Source organism: Anolis sagrei, chromosome 5 (genome assembly GCF_037176765.1).
Source record: "Anolis sagrei isolate rAnoSag1 chromosome 5, rAnoSag1.mat, whole genome shotgun sequence".
NCBI classification, from domain to species: Eukaryota; Metazoa; Chordata; class Lepidosauria; order Squamata; family Dactyloidae; genus Anolis; species Anolis sagrei.
This window is the reverse complement of record NC_090025.1, coordinates 183637048-183664462: the sequence shown is the minus strand read 5'-3', so window position 1 is coordinate 183664462 and position 27415 is coordinate 183637048. Positions and strand designations below refer to the sequence as shown.

The following is a 27415-nucleotide window of genomic DNA, read 5'->3' as shown; positions in this document are numbered from 1 at the left end:
GAAATACTGAGATAGTCTGCAGAATAATCCCAAAGCTGGGGCTACTGCCTAAAAAAATAGAAAGCAGGCACAACAGACAGTTTTAAATTTTATGAAGTAAACCACAGAACAAGTAAAGTTGCATGTGCTTACGTAAAGAGCGCCTCCGTTTGTTCTTTAACTTCCTTCTTTTGTTCATTCCAGCTTTAGAAGGAGATTCTTCTTTTGCCTTTGGCTGATTGGTAACTTTTGAAGAATTCTGTTGGCTGAAGTGTGTCGGCACGTGTCGAGCAAGCCCACTCTGAGATGCAAAACTAGCATTGCACCCTCCGACAACGCACTAAGCAAAAAGAGGAAAACTTCAATTGAAATAGACTACATCCAAATGGAGAAGCTTGTTCATTTTGTTTGTGTGCATGTGTGAAGGATTACAGCAAATACAACCTTATTCAAATTGCAAACTCACGCTGATTCAGTATTTAGTTTAAAAAAGGGACTACAAAGTTACCTAAAGTGTAATAAAAAGTCTGTTACCTTAAATGGTTTGTCACCACTGTGTGTAAGCATATGTCGCTGTAACCAACTCTGACTTGTTGATGGCGTGTTGTAGACTTTGCAACCTTTCCATAAGCAGACAAATACCTAAAGAGAAAAAAATACAGTGCTTAGAGTACAAGGAATGTAATTGCATGTTTTCAATTCTCAAAACTCTGGAACATTCTAATCTCAGCTCTCAAGTGAAGTGTGAAATTGTTTTCTTTTATGAGTTCTACCGCTGTAATTCATTTTTAACCTACAAAAACGAGATAGATTATGTTAGGAAAAACATCCAAATCTTTATGTTTAACACATTTCACAGTTGAAACAGTTAGCTTCCATGATTGGCACTCTCCACTGGCAGCATGCCAGCAATACTCAACTACCCACATTTAATGGGAGACACAACTTTCAAATTAGTAACCAAAACAGAAATGAGTGTCATATTGCAGAGCACCTCCAGAGTTTACAGATACTTGTAAAGTTCCTGTTTTTTTTAAAAAACAAACAAACAGTTGCAATAAAAGAAAATGATCCAGAGCGCAATATCACTGGTTCTTAAAGTATTATGATATTAGAGAAAGGCTTATGAAAAAGAGTGGATACTATGATAATAAAATTATCATTATTAAGGAAGGGGGCCATGTAAATGAGTAGGAAAAGTTTACAATGGAAAAACAGCCAAATGCTGTTAGGGATCATCTCTAGAATGAGTAAATGATATAGATAGCATATTTATGGAACTCATGAACAGTGTCAGAAACACAAATAGGATACTCTGAAATCATTCAGCGTGTTCAGCACACAGAGATGTATTAGTAAGAATGGAATAATATAATCTTCCTAGAAGGGTTGGGGGGGGATCTATGTCAGATACTACTATTACATATTACTTGTTAACGTCTCTATTTTTAAAATTCCTTAACAGCACTTGTGAAGGGGTATAATACAAAGAACTGAAGGACTTTAAAAATAACTGCTCTCTTCCTTCTTTTACATTTTCTTTGACTTATTGCATGATCTGTGATAGTTAGCATTTTTGGTTTTGAATTACACCTTATCGGTCTACCTGCAAACTTTCATAAGAAAGACTTTTTTTGTATTTTAAATATTCTATTCTAGCTCTGAAGGTGAACACTGAGCACGACCATTCCATTTCTAATGGGTATTTTTCAAATAATTTTTCACCATGTGCTCGGATGCTAAAAACATGTTGTATATGAACTCTGGTTAAAAGAAAAAAAAACTTTAAAAGGCTACTTTAAAAGAAGCACAGCCAGACTCAAAATGGAATCAGTAATTTCAGATGCTGCTGCTGTTCACATCCTTTTTCCTCATGCACTTGTGCTCTTTTTGAGAAGCTGGGAAATAGCAAGAATGTAAATCTTTGATTCTCCCACAACTCCTCTGCTCTTACTAGAAGGTGTGGAGGAAGGCTTTTTGGGGTGGGGTGATACTTGTCTTCGTTTAAGCATAAACAAAATTCAGCAAGGAAGGAGAGCCAGTATTTGTAGTCTTTTGTAACTGAGTAGTTACAAAGAAAAGATAATGCCTTTGGCTGAGAAGTCTGTCAAATGAAAACCCCTTTAAATTAAGCCCACAAGGAATCTGTAGACTTCACGAAATAGTTAATAAAATATTATATGGGGCACAATAGCCAACAAATGGGACGTGAAGTTAAATCAAAAGAAGGTGCTACCTATTGCCTCCCTTTCCATCTCTCTTACCTACCCACATATCAATGAAATGTCACAATTTTCGTCAGATGTATTACCATTTTTAGTAACAAAGTTGTATTGTGGAGTAATAATGTAAGATCAAAATATACTGTATGCCAATCTAACTTTGTATTGTGGAATCTAAAGTATCAAGGCTTACAGAAAGGGATGTTTTTACACTGTAATCCTAAACTGGCAGGCTTTCTGAAACAAAGCGTTAAGATAAATGTGGAAATTTTTCCTTGGGACTGCAAAGCTGAAGGCAAGCATAGTCTGGGTCTCTCTCCCAGGAAGTAAAGTGCGGAAAGAGGCCGCATCCTTGCTTCAATAATATAGTGGGAGCACTGAACATGGCATTAGTAAAATCTAAAAGAGAAATATTGCCACAAGAATATGAGTCCACTGACCTATCTTAAATACCATTCAGTTTAATTCTCCAAAGAAACTGAATTAACATAACAAATGGTTGTTGTTATGTAATTTCAAGTCGTTTCTTACTTAAGGCCACCCTAAGTCAAACTTATTATGGAGTTTTCTTGGCAAGTTTTATTCAGTTTTTTTTTCTCCTTTTGCGTTCTAAAGGAAATTCATTCACTCAAAGTTTTATGTTGACAAGGATCTTATACTAAAAAAACAAACCCATGATATGAGAATGCAAACTAATGTTTGTTACATAGAATGATGAAAACAGTTCTGTGATTAACGGATGATGAGATTGGATTCTGATTCTATTGATGAGATGTGAATGATTTGTTATATTGATGTTTAATTGTTGTTATGCTATTGTTTTTAAATGCTTTAAATTGTTTTGTAATGTGTGCACTGAAATTGCTGTTGTTAACCGCTTTGAGTCGCCTAAGGGCTGAGAAAAGTGGTATATAAATGAAGCAAATAAATAATCAAAAAGTCAAAACATTAGAGTTTGATTGCATACTCACTAAAAAACCCATATCCACATATATATTACAATGGGACAAACAGTTCAAATATCTTTGAGAATGTGTGGCTATTTTGTCATACCATTTTAAATAGTCACTTTCTGTTACTGAGTCCTCTAAAGTTTTTTTATTCTTATCTTCAAACTCTCCACATCCCTCCCTGCATTTAGTCCTATTCTTATGTCCTGACATCTGTGATTTTTGCCTGTCCAGATCACCAACCTTAAGTCTCTGTTCTTTCTCCCTCATCGCCCACTGTTTCTGGGACTACTTTTCAAAATGCCTTGGAATCACCTCCTTCCAACTAATTATTTCCATGCAGCATCTAAACAACTCTGTAACCATGCCTATTTAACTGAACACAGACAGTGACAGATTATCACTATTTACCAACCCCTATCATTTGTACAAGTCAAACTTAAAACTTAATTTGACGAAATTGGACACACTGAAATTCCATGTTCAGGCTTCCCTAGAGTGCCAGAGGATGGCATCATTTCAGATGCTATTTAGGGTGAATAGTAGTGATAATCTATAACTTCCAGTTGCCTCCTGGGTTAGTTTGGAGTAGGCTTTTTATGTTTTGGGGTGAGGAACTCCCTGAAACAATCTGGTATGGCACAATTCTCACCCGTGTCCTGAATATATTTCAACTATTTTAATTACCGTATATACTCGAGTATAAGCCGACCCGAATATAAGCCGAGGGACCAAATTTTACCACAAAAAACTGGAAAAATGTATTGACTCGAGTATAAGCCGAGGGTGAGAAATGTAGCTGCTACTGGTAATCGTCAGTAGGTTAAATGTTTTTGAGTATTTACACAAAACTGTAATTTAAGATAAGACTGCCCAACTCTGAGTCAACCATTATTCTAACCTCCTCCAATGTAAATGTGCTTACCTATTACCTATAATGATAGAATAAAATAATAAATATAGTAACATGTAATAAAAATACTAATAGAGTAAATAATGAAAATTTAATAATAATAGTAATAATAAAGCAATAAATGTAAATAATAATAGAGTAAAATAATACATGCAATAAATATAATACAGCAAAATAATGTAAACGTAATAATAGAGTAAAATAATCAATGTAATAAAAGTAATAATAGAATAAAATAATGTAAATTTAATAGTAATACAGTAAAATAATCAATGTAATAAAAATAATACTAATAGCAGAGTAAAATAATAAATAACCTTGACTCGAGTATAAGCCGAGGGGATTTTTTTCAGCCTAAAAAAGGGGATGAAAAACTAGGCTTATACTCGAGTATATACAGTATTTCAAAAACATAGACAGACTGACACACACACACATTAGAATGTGGCAGTTCTCAGTAAAGATTTTGGCATTTAGTGTCGCAGCAACAATAATTCATTTTCAAGACACAAAATATAGACATCACAGAAGAGCAATAAGGAAACAAACAAACCCCTCCTCGTTGTCCATCTACATGTATGGCGCGAATATGATCTGCGAGATCTGGGCTGGAGTTGAAGCAAGCATGGCACTGGTCCCAGCAGCAGTTATAGGCAATACTTTTTGCTGATGAAGCAGTAACTCCTTGTCCATTCATCATAACTGGAGTCGAACGTCCACTGGAAATTGTACTGTCTACATCCATTATGGTACTGCTTATGCTACAAGAAAGGTTAAAGGGAAATAATTAATTAATTATCGAGCAGCATTCTTTTCTTTTCAGCAAAGGCATCAATTTCAAGCAAAAGTATATTGTCAGTATATTGGGCATCGCCACCATTTTCAACTGATGATGCCCAATATTCCAACATTTGCTGCAAATTAGCAAATGTTATTAATATGTACATGTAGCAAGTTTGAATTTTGGTTCTGACTCAAAATAGGCCAAAATGACTGAAAGAATTTGTGCCTGCAAGCCAGTTGTTATCATTTTGAAAATAAAATATTTTTTTACCACAGGACTCAGACAAAAGAGTAGGACAACTTTCGATGTGACTAAAAAGATTTTCCTTTTTGTTTTTACTCCTCTTCTGCGCATGGTTCTTGTCATTTAACCATTCCTAATCCACAAAATGATTGGCACACTTATTTCAAAACAACAAAGCTTACTCTGGCAAATTTCCTGAGCTAGGTTTATATTTCTCCAGCAATGGTCATTCTGGCAAGATTGTTAATTTTAATTTCTTAATGCTTTTCACTAAATTACTTGCAATACTAGCTAAGCAAAATGGCCTGTTATTGCCTGGATTCTTTGGCCTAGCCCTTCAATGGCTACTTTTTAAACCTCTAATTTCAGTAACTAAATGTATAGTGACTTGACAATTTCACATCTCCAAAGAAACTTTATGCTGTATTCTGTTCAATTTTTGCTTTTATAAAATTACCATTTTTAGAAACCGAAAAACATGCTTGTGAACTCACAAGAGAGCTGTTTTCTTACATGGAAGTGATGCCTATAAAAACCACTCACATTTAGGGCCTTGTGAAATATAATGCTACTATCTACTGATGGTGATTTTAAAGCACTTCTGAAAGGAGATGTCCCCCAGGTGTATTAGGTTACAACTCCCATCATTCTTATCATATGGGGAATAGCAAAGCCATTGGTCATACTGGTTAAGGAAGTCAACAGCAAGGGAAAGGCTGCTGAAGAAACTGAGAGTAAGCTGTGTGTTTAAGTACTCTCCTTTTCTTTCCAGTTTTCCATGCTATATGACATTACATGTACAGGGACATGACTTAGAATTAAAAACTATGAGATTATATACACATGAAGAGAAGAGGGAAGGCGTGCTAGGGAAGGGGCCAACTAATCTCAATTTCTAAGATTAATTTTACTTCTACACCAATTCAACTGTGCTGCTGCTGTAGTGTGACACTGGTTTGGAACCATTTAATAAAGCAATGAATGGCCCACATGAGTTAGTACTGTTTACTTTGACTGACGGCATCTCCCTGGTATAAGAAGATGAGCTACTCAAACCATTTGAAGAATCTTTACATGAAGCATGAAGATTATAAATTTATATACTATGTAAACTGCCCAAGGACTAAAGTCTCTTCTTTGGTGTTCCAATTCAATATTGCAAACCTCCCGGCAGGGACTTCCAAATTCAATTTAATGTTTTATACTGCACACAAATCAAGTAGTTGCAGTTTATGGAAGTATGTCATGGGGGGGGGGGGGGGGGGAGAGGAGGCAACTTAATCTAGCATTGTACACACTACTGAAAACAGTGGATTCAAAGTCAGCCTTTCCTGGGGTCTCTGAAGACACTGAATAGGGTGGTTAAACCTATCAATGTTGTGCTCTCTCATATTTGATTAGTTTTTAATTTCTATCCATTTATATAAAGGAATGGCTCCTAAAAGAAAAGGAGCAGTAATATTTGTCAATTATTGTCTATTATTGTGACTTTTAATGGGATTTCACATCAGTAAAACAAACATACATCTCCAGACTGTAGTTCACTTCTCCTTGAGAGTGGATTTCATTATTATTTCTAATACTCCCTTTTGGTAAATTTAATGAATAGCCCTGCTATATAAAAAATTCACTGGTAGGAGCTTCATTAAAATTAAAACGGCCAAGCCAGGAATGTGTACAGAAACTCAACTGCAGACACTGTTAACTAAATGCTGCTAGGAAAGTTCAATAAAACATTATGGAACAAAACGTACATGAACCCTTAGCAACTTGCCATGTTGTTGTTCTCCTGTAAAAACTGCCCTCCTAAAGAGACTGGCTAGGACTGCTTTCCCTCAAGCACTATTCAGACCTAACAGATGGACCATTGCACCAATGGCCTTGGAGGTCAGCATGCAAGCTACATTTGATAGAAGCTTATTTAAGAAATGCAAATCTTATACTAGTAGCACATATAAATGTCTGCAACCAAAGTCTCGCCTGCTGGGTTAGAGGAAATCAATATAGAAAACAATCATTTTTTATTTTTAAAATATCTTTTAAAAACTAAGATTTATAAAATACCAGAAACATACATATGTGTATTAAGAGTGCTTAGTGAAATTCCCTTTACAGTCCAGCTCTAGGCATATTCTAATTGCACTATACTCCCTATCCAGATCTCTGTAAGACCGACAAAACGGCAACTACTCTATTTTTTGCATTAATAATGTCTATTAGGAGCCACTGAACCAACAACTAAAGGAGAGTATGTTTTTTTCCTGAGTACACTTTCCTTAAGGGGAATTACACAACCTTATGTTATATTCCTTTCCCATTGAAATCAGTGCCTTCTATGCATAAGACAAGAATGAGCTCTGAATGGAGAGGACTCAAAGAAGCGTTTCCAGAGAAACTTGCTGTAGTAATATTAGTAAACACTGTCTGCTCACCAATGCCAATTTCCTAGTTTTTGGTTAGAAAAAGTGATGACCACTTTTACTTCTGGAGGCAATTTTCATTTGCATTACAGTGACTAAAATTCAGCAACATACCTGTTATCAAATGGACCATTACCTTTAAAAAGTATCTTACCAAGGTTTGCAAGCTTTTATTGCCTCTTGTAGAAAACTACACTTTTTGAATGAACTTAAAAATTATTGTGAAATGAGAACCAATTAAAGATGTTTTTACATTTTTAAAAGATAGGGATTCTTAAGATTTGGTTACAGACATTGCATTTTCACTGCTTCATCCAAAAAAAGAGAAAAGAAGCAGCTTTATTTTGAGGAATAGTACAAGAAAATGTTTTTAAAGTTCTGTCAAATGTCACTCCATTAATTCTGACAAGAGAAGTGGAAGAAAGTTTTTCTTCACAACAGAGAGGGGAAAAAAATCTATGATCTTTATGAGCTACAACAAAATGAACTGCTCGTGATAATTCCATATGACAAAAAGAAAGCTGTCCAAAAAAGAACCAAATGCTTGAACTCATTAATAAGTACTTCCCCAGAGGCATCAAATCCATTAACAACTATGTTAATTGTAGCCCAGGTCTCTTGGAGAATTATGATCTCATATTTTAATGAATCCTATAAAGGTAGAATCTAATGCCTTCTTTGACCACCCTGCTATGTTCCAGGATAAAAATAATAGATGGAGTCTCTTTTGGTGGCACACTCTTTCTCAAGGGGCTTTTACAGACACTGCACAATTAATAGAAGGAAGTTTGTCTTCAGTTACATGGGGATGCCCCCTTACAGCAGCTTTCCCTCTCATCTGGGCTTCTATACCCACTTCTAAAATTTTGATATCCTTCTAGTCTAGTGACATTTGACAATCTATTTCAGTGGTTGATATTCAGACTTGCTGTGTTCTATTGACAGTCTTAATTCTTGATGCTCCAAAAATCTAATCTTGGTGTCTTACATTAAGCACAACAGACATAATCACAGGCTGCATAGTTGTACGGATCAAAGTTCTAGTTTCTTTTGCTCTTATGTCCAAAATAGATATTTAAACTACGGTATTAATTTTAATATCGACATCCAGATTTTAATTAAGTGTCATGTATGAAGCCGATTAGGATGGTTGCATATCCTGGACTTTCAGCTTTTAATGTTTTAAACTTCTAATTTTTATGTTTTTAAAAACCTCAGATTTTTAACTCCTGGTTTGTGGCCATATAATAAAATTCATTCAGCCCTGACAAGGAAAAACTGATTGATTTATATCCTATTTTTTATTTGCCAGAGAAGCACTCAAGGCCACTAATATCCAAAAAATACAACCATCATTACACAGAAATAATGTTACAGGAATCATGAAACATTCAGTTAGCCTGAAGGATTAAGCTAATGAACATCTCACAACAAGATTGCTTTCACTTGATGGTAGAAAGTAAAGCAAGGGAGCCAAACAAACCTCCTTCATGAGTGAAGGAGAAATGGCTCTTCTTGAATCCAGAACAAAGTAGTATCGACACACACACCAAAAAGGCCAGAGCTTTCCCATGAGATCTTAGTGTGCAAGGTAGCAGCCTTTCAAATACCCTGGGTCTAAGTTACATAGAGTTTTACAGGTAATAGCCAGTACTATAAACTGCCTGTGTGTTCATGCATGTGCGCGTGCACACACAGGAAATCAATACTACTTACTGTGTTCATGCATGACTTTGTGTGAATGCTAGCTGTTGCATTTAGGAGCAAGTGAAGCTTCCGAAATTTCAATGGCAACCCCCCCCCCCCCCCCGGTTCATGGCCACCATTCAATCATGGTACAGCATAGACAGACTCAAAAGTGCATGTGAACTGTGAACCGTACCTTTCAAGGGGCAGCTATCACACCATGAATAATCTGAAACCCCAAATAAGAAGCAACCTACCCACAAACTCTACAACCAGGAGTACCTCATGATTGACTAGATTAAAACTCAATTTGTTAGTTTTCATATAACTCATGACTGTTAGTTCAGGACTTCCATGTGCCTCAAACCTGCCCTCAACATATACATGAGGTTGACCTATATACAGATATAGATGGTAGTTTTGGCACGTTTTGCATGTACAAAACACACATTTTGAGCATTTTGGAAAGCACCTGAAAGCTTCTTCCACTATGCATCCAGAGATTATTACTTTTATTTTCACTAGCCTTCATTTCCTGATATTTATTTTGGTGGTCAAACTGAGAAAAAGAAATAACGATTAAAAACTCTGACCTAATAAAATAGAGTAACTATTCTCCCTCCTACACACCTCCAATTTTTTAAATTAAAGAATGGTGAGCAAAGAAGAACAGCATTGTAACATCCAAATGGCATGATTTCGAAGTACAGGCTAGTCTCCAAGTTACAAACATCCAACTTTCAAATAACACATAGTTAAGAATGTGGGTGAGAGAACAGGGAGAGAAATCTACCTCTAAGAAGGGAAATTCACTCCTGAAAGAGTTATCATGGGGAAAAGGCGACTCAGCTGAAGTTTTACCACCAGTCCTTGTTTTCACCAAAAGCCACATTTTTCAAAATCCAATTATCACAGAAAGGGAGGTGTAATCTTTTGAAAAGGGGCACAGACAACAAAACAAACTCCACAGGGGTATTAATCCTTCCCTATGCTATCAAAGCTTGTGTGTGTGTGTGTGTGTGTGAGAGAGAGAGAGAGAGAGACTGAGAGACTGACTGGAGATACTCTTAAAAATACACCTGTTCCAACTTCCAAACACATTTAACTTAAAAGCAAACCGATAGACCCCTTGTCTTGTTCATAACTTGGAGACTGTCTGTACTGAGTAATACTCTGTAGCTCTCTATTGCTGATCCATCATTTTCAGAGACAGAGCAGAATAAAATCCATACATTCTGTTTAAAAAGGATGAACTTTGTTTTTTAGGTACTCTACATATACATTTCAGAAATTTGTCACCGAAAAGTCCCAAAGTTTTTAACCATCTGGCCATATACAGAGAGTTATATGAGACAAGCAAATACATCACTCTTAATTTCCCTCATATCACAGATTGTCACCACATTCCAATTAATATGCCTTAATTAAAAATGAGACATTTCACCTCTATGAATATTATGCATTTCTAAAACATATAAACTGCCCAAGGGGAAATGTGGGAAATGGACATTTGGCTATAGATCCAAGTTCCGGAATATCCTCCTTCCCTCAATGACTGTCATTGATATTATTTTGACACCAAGTAAAAACATGGTCTTTGGAGAATGGCTGAATTCATCCCAATCTTCCATGTACACATCATTTTATATTTCCTTAAACTATTTTAAGTGGTTTTAAAGTGTCTTGTTTTAACTTGTTAAATTGTATAACAGGTATTTCGTTTGTTTCAATCAGTCTTACTGTTTAAAATCTCCCACTTTCTAGTACTTGTACCAATTTCTACTTATACTCAGCCCTTGCCCTATATTTTATACTTAGGGTCTGAAACAACTTGAAAGCACACAACAACAGTCCTAATTAACTTGACTATGTCATCAGCCAAAAGCAGGTCCACACTTCCCATGAAATACTGGTATGTTTATGTTGGTTAAAAATTGTTCTTCATTTTAAATATTGTACAGGCAGTTCCCAAGTTACAGACAAAATAGGTTCCGTAGGTTTGAAAGTTGAATTTGTTTGTAAGTCAGAACAAGTACATTTTTAAAGTGTAACTCCAGCCAAAATAAAGCTTTGGACAACATAGGGAAATGTTAACATTCCTATGGGGCCAAATTGGTGTTTGTTTTGCTGTCTGTGCCCCTGTTCAGAAGATTTGGTGTTTGTTTTGCTGTCTGTGCCCCTGTTCAGAAGATTTCACTTCACTTTCTGTCCCCATAAGAATTGCATTCTGAAAAATGTGACTTGTGGAAACAACGATTGGTGATAAAGCTTCAATTGAGATACCTTTCCCCCTTGGTAACTCTTTTAGGAGTGAATTTCTCTTCATAGGGGCAGATTCTCTCATTTCCTGTTGTCTCACTCCCATTCTTAACAATGAGTTGTTAGTAAGTTGGATGTTTGTAGATCGGTGGACAGTCTGTAATGTTCCTTCATGTTTTTTCCACTGCAAACAAGATATGCGTAGTGTGCATAGGATTTTTTTTTCAAACTACAGTATAGTCCAGCCTCCTAACAGTCTAAGGGACCATGAACCGGCACTCTGCTTAAAAAGTTTGAGGACTCCTGATCTAAAACATGCTAGATTTAGGGTAGGAGGCTAGGTCCTGCAAGGGGCAGGACAAAAAAAGGCCTGTTGAATACTTTTGTGCATCACAAATATATTTTAAATTAAATATGTTGAAATCTGCTCATGCAAAATTGGTTTTCATCCTCCTCCTCAATTTGCCCAATTCCCACATCTACATTGGTGCCAAAACATTCTGAGGATGCAAATAATTTGGCTTAAAGTTTAAGAATTGAAGAGATGGGCATACAGTATTAAACAGCTCAAAAATACAGTATTTAATACTGTATTCTGGGGCCAAATTTTAAAGAACCTCCTGATTTTTGAAAATATGACAAGCTCACTCGTTTCTTCACCTACAAAAAAAATAAACACTGGCACCACAATAAATGATAAGATGAATGGGGAGTCAATGTCTTATCTATCTGTGATAGGTAGAAGTAAACACAGGACATTTCTCCGTATATCTCCTTTCATTGAGGCCTGACCATAACAGCTACCAAAAGACAAGTGCTTGCATGAAGAAGGCTTTTCTCCACACTGACACAAAAATGACAAATTCTAATTGTAGAGATAAAAAGGACATGGGTTCTATCTCACTTTCATAAAAAGTGATAGAAATGACAGCAAAATTTAGAAATGATTCTGGTAACTGATAGTCATTTCATATTCTGTTTTTCAATGTTCTGTTTCTCAATTCACTACAAGACACAAAAGTCAAACCATGAAGTTTCAGCAATGCCGCAAAATTAAGTGTACTTAAAAACAGGATCACTTCAATCCCTATGTTCTTAGATGATTTTCATTATTATTCAAATTTTCTGAACCTCCTTTAAAACTTTTTTTTTACTAAACTATAAGTTCAGTTTTTATAATATTAATCAAAACATACTTCTTTTGATTTTGATGACCTTGCCAAAGAAAACCCTGTCATTTTCTTGGGGTTGACAGACACCTTCAAGGAATGTACACACCCACAAACACAATATTTGGCGCAGAACAAATATTCAGTGACCTTCTTTGTGTGTGCTAGATGACAACAAAAAATAAAAACAACACAGTTAAACAGAATCTAACAGCCAGTACAGTATAGTGGTTTCCGGGATCTGAATCCCTGCCTGATCATGGAAACACACTGGAAAACCTTAAGTACGTCACACACCTCATAGGAAAGCAAAGGCAAACTCCTTCTGAACTAATCTTGAAAAACAGAACACCTTGTGATAGCTCTGTCTTAGGGTTATTGTTATGTTGAAAACAACTTGAAGACATTTAACAACAACAAATAAAGTAAAAAACTTCAAAAGAACCATCTGCCTGATTCTCCCCTAGAAGCTAAACTTTACCTAGATAGATGCCAGCTAACCTGAAATACATCACATGGGCTAAAAAATATCGATTCCATATCTAATCTGCCGAACATTTACTGTGGCGTTCTTTAGTCTATGGGGATTTATCAACTTCTGATTGTGAAACCTAAGATTTACATATTTAATCCCCAGAAGCACCAATCTTGAATGCTCCCATCATTGCAAAACCATTGTTAAGGCAATTCTGCTAGTAAGAACTGGCTTGATCAATTTAAGTAGAAAACATTGAGTGTTTTCATGCCACAAGTAAGACAACTTATTCATACACTCTGGCTAAGAGCCCTTCCACACAGCCCTATATCCCAGAATATCAAGACAGAAAATCCCACATTATCTGATTGTGGACTCAGATAACCCAGTTCAAAGCCAGTATTGTGGGATTTCCTGCCTTGATATTCTGGATTATATGACTGTGTGGAAGGACGCTAAGACACTGCAGCTAATAATGCAAATCTTTAAGCTCCAGACAAGAAAAAAAAAACCTTACATGTAAATAGCAAAGACTAATTAAAAACAGAATCTATTTTGGGAGAAACCATGGTTTAAAATGTTCATTTATTAATATAGTATGTTTCTGCACTATATAACCAGAAAATTAACTTACGATTCAATTTTTCCTTATTTAACTTTACACATGGTTTGATTTTCAACATTATTAAATGGACTCAACAAGGCAGAATTTTGCTAAAATCAAGGGAATGAAATGTAATATTGATTAGTATCCACTTAATAGAATTGTCCTGTTTTATTGTGTAAAATAAATAGAAAACAGGTGCAAATTAAAATGTTAAGTTAAAGGTTATGTCAGTATATACCTTCCTTCACCTGAACATAAACACTCCAAGCATTAAGGAATACTCCAAATTCTATCAGATTTTAAGAAAAAAAATACCAAGTGTTGCAATGAGGATAAATGAGACAACTATGAGCCAATTGCCATCTAGAAACTTGTCATGCCACATGAGCTCTTCTTATACACTTAGCCTTTTGTTTGGAAGTACAACTGGGCCTTCAGAAGCTGCCTAAGCCAACTTCAGTTGGCAAATTCTACAAGCTATGCTTGTTAGTTACAGGTCTCACATTAACACAGTATTTGCTGTCCTTCTTCACTGGAAGCAGAATTACACAGAGTAGCTTCCTCCCTTAAGCTGCCTTGTGAAGAAGACTTGGTAAGGCAATAAAGATATGAAATGCTTTGGTGATAAAGATATTAAATGCTTTGGCAAAGAAGGGTATGGGAAGGAGATATGATCTAACAGCGCTGGGGAGGGGGAAAGAGAGGAAGAGGAGAAACAGAGATGGGTATCTAAGTCACTTACTCCTGAGCCAGGAAGGGGTCAATTTGTGTCTGGCTAAGGGGAGGGGAGACTCTGTTTATACTGACAAACCAGATCATCATATAAACTAGAAGAATCGACATGTAAAATAGTTCCTTCACAAACATGACAGTGGGCCCTTGGTATTTGCTGAGCTTGGGTTCCAAGACCCCCTGGATACAAAAATCTGTGGCTGCTCAAGTCCCATGTATACAATAGTGTGCGAAAATTGTGTCTCTTATATAAAATGGCAAAAATCAGGATTTATTTTATGTAGTTTTTAAAAAATATTTTCAAGCCATGAGTGGTTGTGTTTGTGGATGCAGAATCCATGGATACAAAGGGTCAACTGTATTTCTGAGATCAGAGTAGACTGTGTGGGAAGTAATTGCTAAGTATTTTTCAGAAAAACAACACCTTTGCTCTTTCTAGTTGCTGGGATAACTTGGGAGAGGGAAGCTACTATTTTATCAATCAGTTTATGTGTTTTGACAAATCTTGAGCAGCAAGTATTGATAGCAGGAAGGGGCCAAATCAACCCATATATACACCCCAGCTATTTAGAAAAACAGCTCTGAGTTTCCACTGAGTTTTTGGGTTATAAATACACACACATACATACACTTTCTCTGTAGATGTTTCTCCTGCTTCACAGGATTGTTGTGTGGAGAAAAAAATAAACAGGGAGGAGAGAGATGTACAGGTTAGGTATCCCTTATCTGGAAATCCAAAATATTCCAAAATTGTCCATGTGGGTGGCTAAGAAAGTGACATCTTTTCCTATTGATGAATCAATATATACAACCTATTTTATGAAAAATTATTAAAAATACTGTATATAAAACTACCTTACATATAAGGTATGTATGAACCAAATAATTTGTACATAAATATATAGTATTTATGTACAAATTTATGTATGCACATGCACAGTTCTCCAAAATACAGAAAACACTTCTGGCCCCAAGCATTTTAAATCATGCAGATTTGTACTCATAGTCCAGGTCAGGGTCATTCACACAAAATGGGTCTCATTCTAAATTGCTGCCTCTACTATTAGAACGCTTGGTCTCATAACCAGGTTTTGAGTTTCATTCTAAAGGACAAAAGGGAGGGGGCCAATCTAAGTTCAATGGGTTCCACAGGCAAGGGGCCACCACTGAGAAGGTCCTGTCTCTCGTCTCCACCAGTCACATTTGCGAGGATGGTGGGACCAAGAACAGGGCCTCTCCAGTCAATCTTAGACTTTGTGATGGTTCATAGCAGGAGATACGTACAGACAGCTAAGCTGGGCCAGAACTGTTCAGGGCTTTATAGGCTAAAGCCAGAACTTTGAATTGTGGACTCAATTCAGAAAGCACTGTGGACTCAAACAATGATGGATCTGGACCAAATTTGGTACCTATACACAATCTGCCCAAATGTGACCACTGGTGGAGTTTGGGGGAAAACAGACCTTGACATTTGGGAGTTGTAGCTGCTGGGATTTATAGTTCACCAAAAAGCATCCTGAAACCCACCAATGATAGCTTTGGGCCAAACTTCCCACACAGAACCCGCAAGATGAACAGAAAATACTGTGCTTTCTGATGGTCTTTGATGACCCCTCTGAAACCCCCTCATGAACCCCCCAGGGGTCCCGACCCCCAGGTTGAGAAATACTGATTTAAAACAAGAATTTGGGTTTAAAGCTTAATGGGATGATGGGAGCTTTGCCCTCAAAAGGAAGGAAACTCAGGCCATGATTCCATTTGAACTGCCTGGGATGAATGCCATGGTAACCTGGGATTTGTAGATCTCTACAGCTCCCATGCTGGGCATTAACTCCTGAAACTGCCAGTCCTGGGATTCCATAAGTTAAAGTGGAGCCATGGCACTATACTTGTTTTCTGTGAATGAATGCAGAAATAACATCTAGGCTGCATCTGAACTGACATTTGGGAGTTGTAGTTGCTGAGATTTATAGTAAATCTACAATCAAAGTGCATTCTGAACTCCACCAACAATGGAATTAAACCAATCTTGGCACACAGACCTCTCATAACTAACAGAAAATACTGGAAGTATTTGGTGGGCATTGACCTTGAGTTTTGGAATCATAGTTCACTTACATCCAGAAAGGCCTGTGGACTCAAACAATGATGGATCTGGACCAAATTTGGCACCAATACACAATCTGCTCAAATGTGAACACTGGTGGAGTTTGGGGGAAAATAGACCTGGACATTTGGGAGTTGTAGCTGCTGGGATTTATAGTTCACCTGCAACCAAAAAGCATTCTGAACCCCACTAATGATAGAATTGGGCCAAACTTCCCACACAGAATCCCCATGACCAACAAAAAATACTGTGTTTTCTGATGGTCTTTGGTGACTCCCCCAGGAGTCTTGATCCCCAGATTGAGAAATGCTGGCATAGGGAAACACATGTGAATTAATGGACAATGTATATGGTTCAAATCTGTGGACTCAAACAATGATGGATCTGGACCAAATTTGGCACCAATACACAATCTGCCCAAATGTGAACACTGGTGGAGTTTGGGAGGAAATAGATCGTGATGTTTGGGAGTTGTAGCTCACCTGCAACCAAAAAGCATTCTGAACCCCACCAATGATAGAATTGGGCCATACTTCCCACGCAGAACCCCCATGATGAACAGAAAATACTGTGTTTTCTGATGGTCTTTGATGACCCCCCTGAAACCCCCTCATGACCCCCCCCCAGGGGTGCTGTAGCTGCTGGGATTTATAGTTCACCTGCAACCAAAAAGCATTCTGAACCCCACCAATGATAGAGCTGGGCCAAACTTCCTATACAAAAACAATACTATGTTTTCTGATGGTCTTTGGTGACTCCCCCAGGAGTCTTGATCCCCAGATTGATAAATGCTGGCATAGGGCAACACATGTGAATTAATGGACAATGTATATGGCTCAAATCTGTGGACTCAAACAATTTTGGATCTGGACCAAATTTGGCACCAATACACTATCTGCCCAAATGTGAACACTGGTGGAGTTTGGGGGGAAATAGACCTTGACATTTGGGAGTTGTAGCTCACCTGCAACCAAAAAGCATTCTGAACCCCACCAATGATAGAATTGGGACAAACTTCCCACACAGAACCCCCATGATGAATAGAAAATACTGTGTTTTCTGATGGTCTTTGATGACGCCCCTGAAACCCCCTCATGACCCCCCCCCCAGGGATGTTGTAGCTGCTGGGATTTATAGTTCACCTGCAACCAAAAATTTATTTTATTTATTTGGGGTTCTTGTACCCCGCCCTTCTCACCCTGTAGGGGACCCAGGGCGGCTTACAACAGCAAAGGCACGCTTAGATGCCTGCCACACAAAACAATCATCACAGAAGTGCAACAATTCATAGTTACCACAATTCAAGCCATTATCCCAATAAAAACAATAAAAAATCGATAAAATCGATAAAATCAATAAAATCAATACAAACCTAATTCTTCCTCCTACCCTATCAGTGTACACTAACTCACAGATCTGTTTTTGATTTCACTTCGACAATCCTGCTGATCTTGCACATCTGATTGTCTTATTTAATTGTCTTATTTAATTGCCTGGTTGCCCAAAGGCCTGGTTCCACAACCATGTCTTCACCCTCCTCCTGAAGGAGAGGAGGGAGGGTGATGCTCTGATTTCCCTCGGGAGTGAGTTCCACAGGTGAGGGGCCACCACTGAGAAGGCCCTGCTTCTCGTCCCCACCAGCCTCACTTGTGACAGTGGTGGGGTCGAGAGCAGGGCCTCCCCAGATGATCTCAAACTCCGAGGTGGGACGTAAAGCATTCTGAACCCCACTAATGATAGAATTGGGCCACACTTCCCACGCAGAACCCCCATGATGAACAGAAAATACTGTGTTTTCTGATGGTCTTTGATGACCCCCTGAAACCCCCTCATGACCCCCCCCCCAGGGGTGTTGTAGCTGCTGGGATTTATAGTTCACCTGCAACCAAAAAGCATTCTGAAACCCCACTAATGATAGAATTGGGCCAAACTTCCCACACAGAACCCCCATGATGAACAGAAAATACTGTGTTTCCTGATGGTCTTTAGCAACCCCCCCCCCTCCAGGGGCCCCCATCCCCTACTTAGTGTGATGAGGTCCTAAGTCCAAAACTTGAGGGAGGGCTGCAGTTTGGCCATGCCTGGTATAAAAGTGATTTTAAGAAAGGGGGGCAAAGGGAGTGTCTACACTGCAGCGTGAATGCAGTTGGACTCCATCCCTCAAGGCAAAGAACCCTGCACAGTTCCCCAGCACTCAAGGCAAAGGACCTATGCTGATAAGAGACAGGGAATTCAAGAGAGCACCTATTCCAAACCAGGGAAGGAAGGAAGAGAGGGAAAGGAAGGGAAGGGGATGGAGGCGCTAATTTCGGACCTGTCCTCGGAGTCCATGCGGCTGAGAGGCTCTCCGTCGGAGGAGGAGACCTCCATGCTGCCCCTGCGTCCGCCCGACGAGGCGCTGCACGTACTGCCTCCTCCTCCTCCTCTTTCTCCTTCTCCCCCGGCTTCTCCTTCGCTGCCTCCGCTGCGGCTGCTGTAGCCCTCGTCGCGGCTGGATTCGCTGCTGGAGCAGGACGAGGAGGCGGAGGAGACACTGCTGCTGCTGCTGCTTCCTCCGCCAATGAGGCCTCCTCCTCCTCCTTCTCCGCCGTCGTCGCTCTTGCCGCTTCCTCCTCCTCCTCCTTCGATGGCGGAGATTTCCGTCAAAGGCCCCGCTAGGCCTCCTCCTCCTCCGCCTCCTCCCAGTGGCAAGGCCTTGGCGTCGGCTTCCGGGCTGAGGGAGCGGGTCTCGTCGCTGCAGCACCCGCTGGAGGAATCCTCGTCGTCGTCCTCCTCCACTTCATCGTCCTCCTCCTCCTCGTCGTCTCCGTCTCCCGCCTGGCTGGCGCTCTCCGGGCTGGACTCCGACATGCTCTCCGCCCCCTCTCCGCTCAGCAGCAGCGCCGTGGGCTCAGCCTCAGAAACGGGCGAGGCCTCGGCCTCCATTTCCACCAGCGGCGAGGGAGAGGCCTCCTCAGAGGCGCCTGGAGGAGGAAGGAGAAGAGGAGGAGGAGGACAGAGCAACGGGGAGCCGCCTTCGCCGCTGCTCAGCTCGGCCGCCATGTTGTCGCCTTCCCCTCCCTTCTTCCCGTCTCTCTCTCTCCCTCACGAAAAAAGGGGAGGAGCTTCCCACTGCAGCGGGATGACGGACGGACGGACGGACGGAGGGAGGGAAGGAGCGTGCGCGCGGGCGGGCGGTTGGCTGGCGGCGAGGGTGCGCATGCGCGGCCTGGCGCGCGCGCGTTATGGAAGCCGCCTGGGGACAAAAGTGAGGCAAGGACAGGCAGCCCGTCCAACTGCGCTTGGAGGCAAAGCGAGGTGGGAGGCGAGGGATAAGCGCAGAAGGCCGAGGGAAATAGGGACGTTCAAGAATGTATGAACCAGTTATTGTTGTTGTTGTCCAGCCTCTGTTTAAAAGCTTCCAAAGAAGGAACCTCTACCACTCTCCCGAGGCAGAGAGTTCCACTGTTGAACGTCTCTTAACAGTCAGGAAGTTAAGTTAACAGTCAGGAGGTTAACTCAGACATCAGAAGAGCTGCAAAACCGAGAACAAGCCACGAAAGTAAAGATGAAGATCCACCCAGAGGAAAAGTGTTTGATGATGTTTTTGATTTTTGCTAGATTGATATTTTAGATTGTGTCTTGAATTTTGTACCTTGTTCTTCTATGTTGTACACCGCAGTGAGTCGCCCCTGGGCTGAGAACTGCGGTATATAAGCAAAGTAAATAAATAAATCAAGGGAACCACTGACCACATAGGGAAATTGATGAGGAAACACAACGTACAAACCACTTACAGACCCACCAAGAAAATCCAACAAATGCTACGTTCAGCAAAGGACAAGAGGGATCCTCTCACCTCTGCAGGAGTCTACCGTATACCATGCAGCTGTGGACAAGTCTACATAGGGACCACCAAACGCAGCGCCCAGACACGCATCAAGGAACATGAAAGGCACTGCAACTACTCCAACCAGAGAAGTCAGCCATAGCAGAGCACCTGATGAACCAGCCTGGACACAGCATATTAGTATAAAAGTATGATAAGTATAAAATTGTGTGCTGAAATAAAACATATTATACATAAGAGGCAAAAACCAGCACCTATTAATCACCAATTAAAATCCAGTTGGCATTGGAATCAATTAAAAACCTCCATTGCTTACGATATAGTCAACTGTTTTCAAAGGCCTGCTTCCATATCCATGTTTATAGTTATTATCCAATAGCAGAGCACCTGATGAACCAGTCTGGACACAGCATATTATTTGAGAACACAGAAATGCTGGACCACACCAACAACCACCATGTCAGACTACACAGAGAAGCCACTGAAATCCACAAGCATGTGGACAATTTCAACAGAAAGGAGGAAACCATGAAGATGAACAAAATCTGGCTACCAGTATTAAAAAACTCAAAAATTACAACAGCAAAACAGAGAGTAAACAATCAGGCACATCAATTCACTCTCAACAAGAGATTCCCCCCAGGCGCTTCCAGGCCATTGAATGCAAATCAAGGTGATCAGCTGAAACATTACCCTGGTTATTCCAGATATATAAACCAATTTTTCCTACTTCCAACAGACCTCACTACCTCTGAGGATGCTTGCCATAGATGCAGGCGAAACGTCAGGAGAAAAATTGCCTCCAGAACATGGCCATATAGCCCGGAAAAACCTACAAAAACCCAGTCAGGAAGTTCTTCCTAATGTTCAGATGGATTCTTATTTCTTGTAGAAATCTCATTGTTCCATTGCATCCTAGTCTCCAGGGCAGCAGAAAACAAGCTTGCTCCCTCCTCCCTCTTAACTTCCTCTCACATATTTATACATGGGTTGTTGTAGGTTTTTTCGGGCTATACGGCCATGGTCTAGACTAGAGGCATTCTCTCCTGACGTTTCGCCTGCATCTATGGCAAGCATCCTCAGAGGTAGTGAGGTCTGTTGGAACTAGGAAAATGGGTTTATATATCTGTGGAATGACCAGGGTGGGGCAAAGGACTCTTGTCTGCTGGAGCTAGGTGTGAATGTTTTCAACAATTCAGAGTGCTGGTTTTGATCTACAAAACCCTTTACGGCTCTGGCCCAGCGTACCTGTCCGAACGTATCTCCTTCTACATCCCACCTTGGAGTTTAAGATCTTTAGGGGAGGCCCTGCTCTCAGCCCCACCTTTATCACAAGTGAGACTGGTGGGGATGAGGGACAGGGCCTTCTCGGTGGTGGCCCCTCGCCTGTGGAATGCACTCCCCGGGGAAATTAAGTCATCAACATCCCTCCTCTCTTTCAGAAGGAAGTTAAAAACCTGGATATGGGACCAGGCCTTTGGGTAAGCTGGCAGATGGATAAAGGACAACGACAACCAGAGTAGGAAAGGACAATTGACAATGCTGGATGGATTATAGCAGGGGTCCTCAAACTAAGGCCCAGGGGCCGGATGCGGCCCTCCAAGGTCACTTACCCAGCCCTCGCTCAGGGTCAACCTAAGTCTGAAATGACTTGAAAGCACACAACAACAATAATCCTATCTCATCAGCCAAAAGCAGGCCCACACTTCCCATTGAAATACTAATAAGTTTGTATTTGTTAAAAATGTTCTTCATTTTAATTATTGTATTGTTTTTAAGTGTCTTTTGCACTACAAGTAAGATATGTGCAGTGTGCATAAGAATTCATTCATTTTTTTCCCCAGGCTATAATCCGGCCCTCCAACTGTTTGAGGGACTGTGACCTGGCCCTCTGTTTAAAAAGTTTGAGGACCCCTGGATTATGGATTTATGAATTGGCAAACATTGACCACAAGATGATTTTATTGCTGCTATTGTATTAATTTGATTGTTTTAACTAGTTATAACTGTTATCGTTATATTGTATTATATTGTAGACAGCAGTGATAGCTGACAGGTCTGATGTGACGATGTGAGCTAGCTGGAGGTATGTGGAAGTCTTCCAGCAAGTGTTCCATTTTGTATGCAGTCTACTTGGCTAGTGGGAATAGGGACTCAATTAGAGTTACCAGGACCTTGGTTGACTACTGAAGTGTCAGATATTCTATGGTTCTGCAAATCAAAAAGTCCCAGTGCTCCCAGTTTATGAGGCCTGTTTTCACCACATCACTGTTGTTCATGGTTGAGATGAGGATGCAGATGGTAGGAGACGTCTGGAAAGGAGCAGGAGGCTAGTTGGGGAAGTCATGCTAGAGCTACAGGTGACAGTTTTTCCATCCCTGGGTGCAGATGCAGAAAATGTTAGAATCACCTGATCCCTGCTTGGAGAACTAGTAAGTGGCAACACAGTTCATTAATTTACTCCTGTGAATCTACACGTTGCAGACTTGTCAGACCAAAAGCTGGGGAGACTTTGGCATCTTTATTGGTTGGGTAGAAGAGGGAATTTTTGATGCAACCAAGTAATAAGCAACACCTGCTAAAAATCCCCTCTTGTGCACAACTATAAAAGGTACAAAAACCCTCTCCTGTGTTAGCTCTGGCATCCTGACACATTAGTCTGTTTTCTGAAGCAAAGGTTGTCTGCAATCATAACCCACTAAACAGAACACATTCAATCTAGACTGGCATTGACCAGCATTGAGTTAGATTAGTTGACCCCAGTGTCTCTTCCAGCTGTAGAATTCTGTGATTCAGTGATTCCAAATTAGTGAAACCTTTCCCGCCTTCATGCTAACTGTTGCACAAACAGCCCATTCTTTGTGTGGCTTTCTCGAATCTTCCATGCCGCACATGGTTCTATCTGTTAATTGGATCCCGTAGACCTCCTTTATGGTGTCAGGTTTCTCCCAGCCAGTCGAAATTGGCCCTTGTCCATGGGCTTGAACTGCCGGTGACCCTATCCATCACGCAAGCTTGACTCTGTCTACACAGATTACTGGGCAAAACCCATGATTGGCTTGGATTTCATCCCAAAGGAGGAGCAAATGGCAGATTTCTGCACTATTACAGTGGGAGCAACTGGAGGCTTTACCCAAATATCTTGAAGCTATTAAGAACGCAACAAAATCTTCTCAAACAAAGGGAAACAAGACACTCACTCATACTGTGAGCTCAGCAAATAACAAGGCCATATAGAAAAAGTACACCCACCTTCCCCTTTTAAAGTTCTAGTCTACACTCATCTTCCAAAATAGTTCAGGCAGTGTTTCTATACAGATGTAACCAATAAAGTCCCACTGGACTTGCAGGATTGTGCTTTGAATAGGCCTGCATAGAATTTCATTGTAAACTTTTCGTTAAATGGATACTCTAAACCTGTCATTTTAACATCCTTTTTTGTGGAAAATACCTTGGGGTGTATTAAATGCCTACTTATTATGTAAGTAAAAAGTTCAAAACCCTATTGCCTTTGGGTTTCAAAATCCTTTTGCCTTTGAACACAGCCACCCTCGGAGTGCCAACCACCTGAGAACTATTCTAAAATTGAATGAGATTATTGGGCTGAAATGAGTTCCCAACCGTTAAACCGGGAACCAGTGTGGTCTAATGGTTCATGCCTTGGACTTCTGCTCTGGAGAATAGGGTTCGAATCCCCTCTCAGCTGTAGAAAACCACAGGGTGACCTTGTGCAGGTTGAACACTCTCAGCCTCAGAGGAAGGCAAAGACTCTGGATGAATCTTGCCAAGAAAACCCTGTGATAGGTTTGCCTTTGGGTCTCTGTAAGTTGGCACAAAGCAAAAACACCTGTTGGACGCAGCATTGCAAAATGGCTATATTTCTTCTGGTAGCATTAGCGCTGCTTTATAGATTAAGTGAGATAGTGATGAACGGTGTAGATATTTCCATTGTTTCTGTTCTAACACAAGTGAAAAGCAAAATACTTGGGCCCCAAATAATAATAATAATAATAATAATAATAATAATAATAATAGAAAAAGGAGACAGAGGGCCTGATTCTTGCAGCCCAAGAACAAGCTGTTAGAACCAATACCATCAAAGCCAGAATTGAAATATTGACAACAGATTCCAAGTGTGAACTCTTCAAGGAAGCCGACAAAATGATGGATCACATCCTCAGCTTCTGCAAGAAGATCGCGCAGACAGACTACAAACAGAAGCATAACACCATTGCTCAGATGATCCATTGGAACTTGTGCCACAAATACCATCTGCCTGTGACAAAGAACTGGTGGGAAAAAGTTACAGAAAATGAATACGTCAAACTACTCTGGGACCTCCGAATTCAGACTCACAGACTTTTGGAGCACAATACTCCTGACCGCATAATTGGGAAAAAACCAAGTATGGATCTTTGATTTTGCAATCCCAGGCAACAACAGGATTGTTGAGAAGCAACTGGAAAAGCTTAAACAATACAAGAATTTAAAGATTGAACTGCAAAGACTCAGGCACAAGCCTGTAAAGGTGGTCCCAGTGGTGATCGGCATACAGGGTGCAGCACCTAAAGACCTTGGCCAGAACTTACAAACAAAATTGGTACTGACAAAATTACACTCTGTCAGCTGCAAAAGGCCATCCTACTCAGATCTGTATGCGTTATTCGCTGATACATCACACAGTCCTAGACACTTGGGAAGTGTCTGACGTGTAATCAAATACAAAAGCCAGCATAGTGATTTTGTTTGCTGTGCACTTATCTTTTTATGTATATAATAATAATAATATCACCAACAAAACAACAATAATATACATTATTATTATTATTATTATTATTATTAGTAGTAGTAGTAGTAGTATTTCTACCCCAGTTTATCTCTCTTAAAAAGAGATCCAAAGTGGCTAACAAGAAAAACAGTTTAATCTATAATTTATATATAATTTAAAACCTTTTAAAACATATTAAAATGGAATTAAACGGCACAATAAGGTTGCTGGTCCTATCCTCACTTCAACCTCTTCAGCTAATTAATATATATTTTATTATTAATGAGAGTTGCATGGGCAACCTTTTGCGCTACTTCTTGGAAATTCAGAGGAAACTTTTACTTGGGAAAAAGAGGCAAAGGAGGGAGGTGGGGAAGGATTTGGTGGAGACAGGGCTGAACTCCCCCTCTCTCTGTTTGAAAGGGCATTTTCTTACTTTTACTTTTCTGAGCAGCGAGTGACCAAACACACCCTCCTTTGTCAGGGCCCTGATGCTCCAGGGCTGACAGGCTTCCCAGCTCCATTGTGCCTCCTGCTCAGGCCGTGGCAGCCGCAGCTCCTGGGAGCCAATCTGCATTCCTATGCAAGGTGCCATCCTGTCAGCCGTCAACACGCACCAGCTTTCATTCCCCAAACTGGACGGACAATGGCAAACAGCAGGAGGACAAAAGCTCTCGGGGAGGGAGGAAGGGCGGGAGAGAGAGAGAGAGGCAAACTGCTGGAAAGCAGCAGCTGCAATTGCTGGGGTGTTTTTTTTCCTTCAAAAATAGAAACTAACCTCATTCCTTTGGGCCCCTTCAACTTGTATTTCTTACAAGGTTCCTCTGCTTCCCTCCCTACACAGATTTTCAGCCTCTGCATTAATCTACTTGGTGCACAATCTGGGAATGGGCAGGGACTGACCCGCTTCTGCATGACACTCAACAGGCCATCCTTTGAGACCCTCTCAAAGAAACAAGGAAATTTAACTCATTTTTAGTCTGATGATGTGGGCTTTTTTGGGGGGAGGGAGAGAAGCAAGAGTTTCCAAGAGAGGTAAGACAAGCGAGAGGCCCAGCCTCCTGGAGAAATAGCTTTAGAAAAATGCTGATTTCCAGCCCAAGTCTAGCTTGGAGGATTCCTCCTCTTTAATTACATTTATGTGCAGAAAATTCAGTAAGTCTGGCTGCAACAAGAGATTTTGCACAGACAAATGAAAGACAGGGTTTTCAGCTCTGAATGTGAATAGATTGTTGTTGTTCATTCGTTCAGTCGTCTCTGACACTTTGTGACCTCATGGACCAGCCCACGCCAAAGCTCCCTGTCGGCCGTCACCACCCCCAGCTCCTTCAAGGTCAGTCCAGTCACTTCAAGGATGCCATCCATCCATCTTGCCCTTGGTCGGCCCCTCTTCCTTTTGCCTTCCACTTTCCCCAGCATAATTGTCTTCTCTAGGCTTTGCTGTCTCCTCATGATGTGGCCAAAGTACTTCATCTTTGTCTCCAATATCCTTCCCTCCAGTGAGCAGCCGGGCTTTATTTCCTGGAGGATGGACTGGTTGGATCTTCTCGCAGTCCAAGGCACTCTCAGCACTTTCCTCCAACACCACAGCTCAAAAGCATCGATCTTCCTTCACTCAGCCTTCCCTAAGGCCCAGCTCTCACATCCGTAGGTTACTATAGGGAATACCATGGCTTTGACTAGGCGGATCTTTGTTGCCAGTCTGATGTCTCTACCCTTTACGATTTTATCGAGACTGGACATTGCTCTCCTCCCAAGAAGGAAGCGTCTTCTGATTTCCTGGCCACAGTCTGCATCTGCAGTTATCTTTGCACCTAGAAATACAAAGTCTGTCACGGCCTCCACATTTTCTCCCTCTATTTTCCAGTAGCCAATCATTCTTCTTGCCATGATCTTGGTTTTTTTGATGTTTAACTGAATAGATTATAGTGTTTGTTTTTGGGGTTTTTTTTTTTTTGAGGCAAACAAAAGAGTTTGTTCAGGTTGCTATCTCTAATTTTGTTCTTCAAGGTATCTTCTTCCTCCACTAGTTCCTTGATTTATCTGAGGGTTTCTTTGTGTGCATACAGTCGGTCCTCCATATCCACAGGCTCTGCATCTATGGATTCAACCAAGCATGGCTTGAAAATAATTGAAGAAGGAAAATACAAAATCTGGCTACTAGTATTAAAAAAAAACTCTAAAATTATAACAGCACAACAACAGAGAGGAAACAAACAAGGACATCTAATCACCTCTCAACAAAAGTTTGCTCCAGGCACTCTCAGGCCAT

General features: G+C 40.3%; 1 protein-coding gene across 2 annotated transcripts in view; it reads right to left on the bottom strand.

The window, feature by feature from the left end:
• Window positions 1-19670, bottom strand: part of AEBP2 (AE binding protein 2) — a 31751-nt gene extending 12081 nt beyond the window's left edge. Inside the window, exons 1-4 of one of the 2 annotated variants that reach the window (XM_060776606.2) lie at window positions 18861-19670; window positions 4618-4825; window positions 514-621; window positions 133-319 (exon numbers count right to left, since the gene is read on the bottom strand). In XM_060776606.2, coding sequence (XP_060632589.2) covers window positions 133-319; window positions 514-621; window positions 4618-4825; window positions 18861-19588 — 1231 coding nt within the window. In that variant the 5' untranslated portion in view covers window positions 19589-19670. The remainder of the gene's footprint in view (window positions 1-132; window positions 320-513; window positions 622-4617; window positions 4826-18860) is intronic. The other variant, XM_060776607.2, reaches the window with a different exon arrangement.
• Between the last annotated feature and the right edge of the window lie 7745 nt (window positions 19671-27415).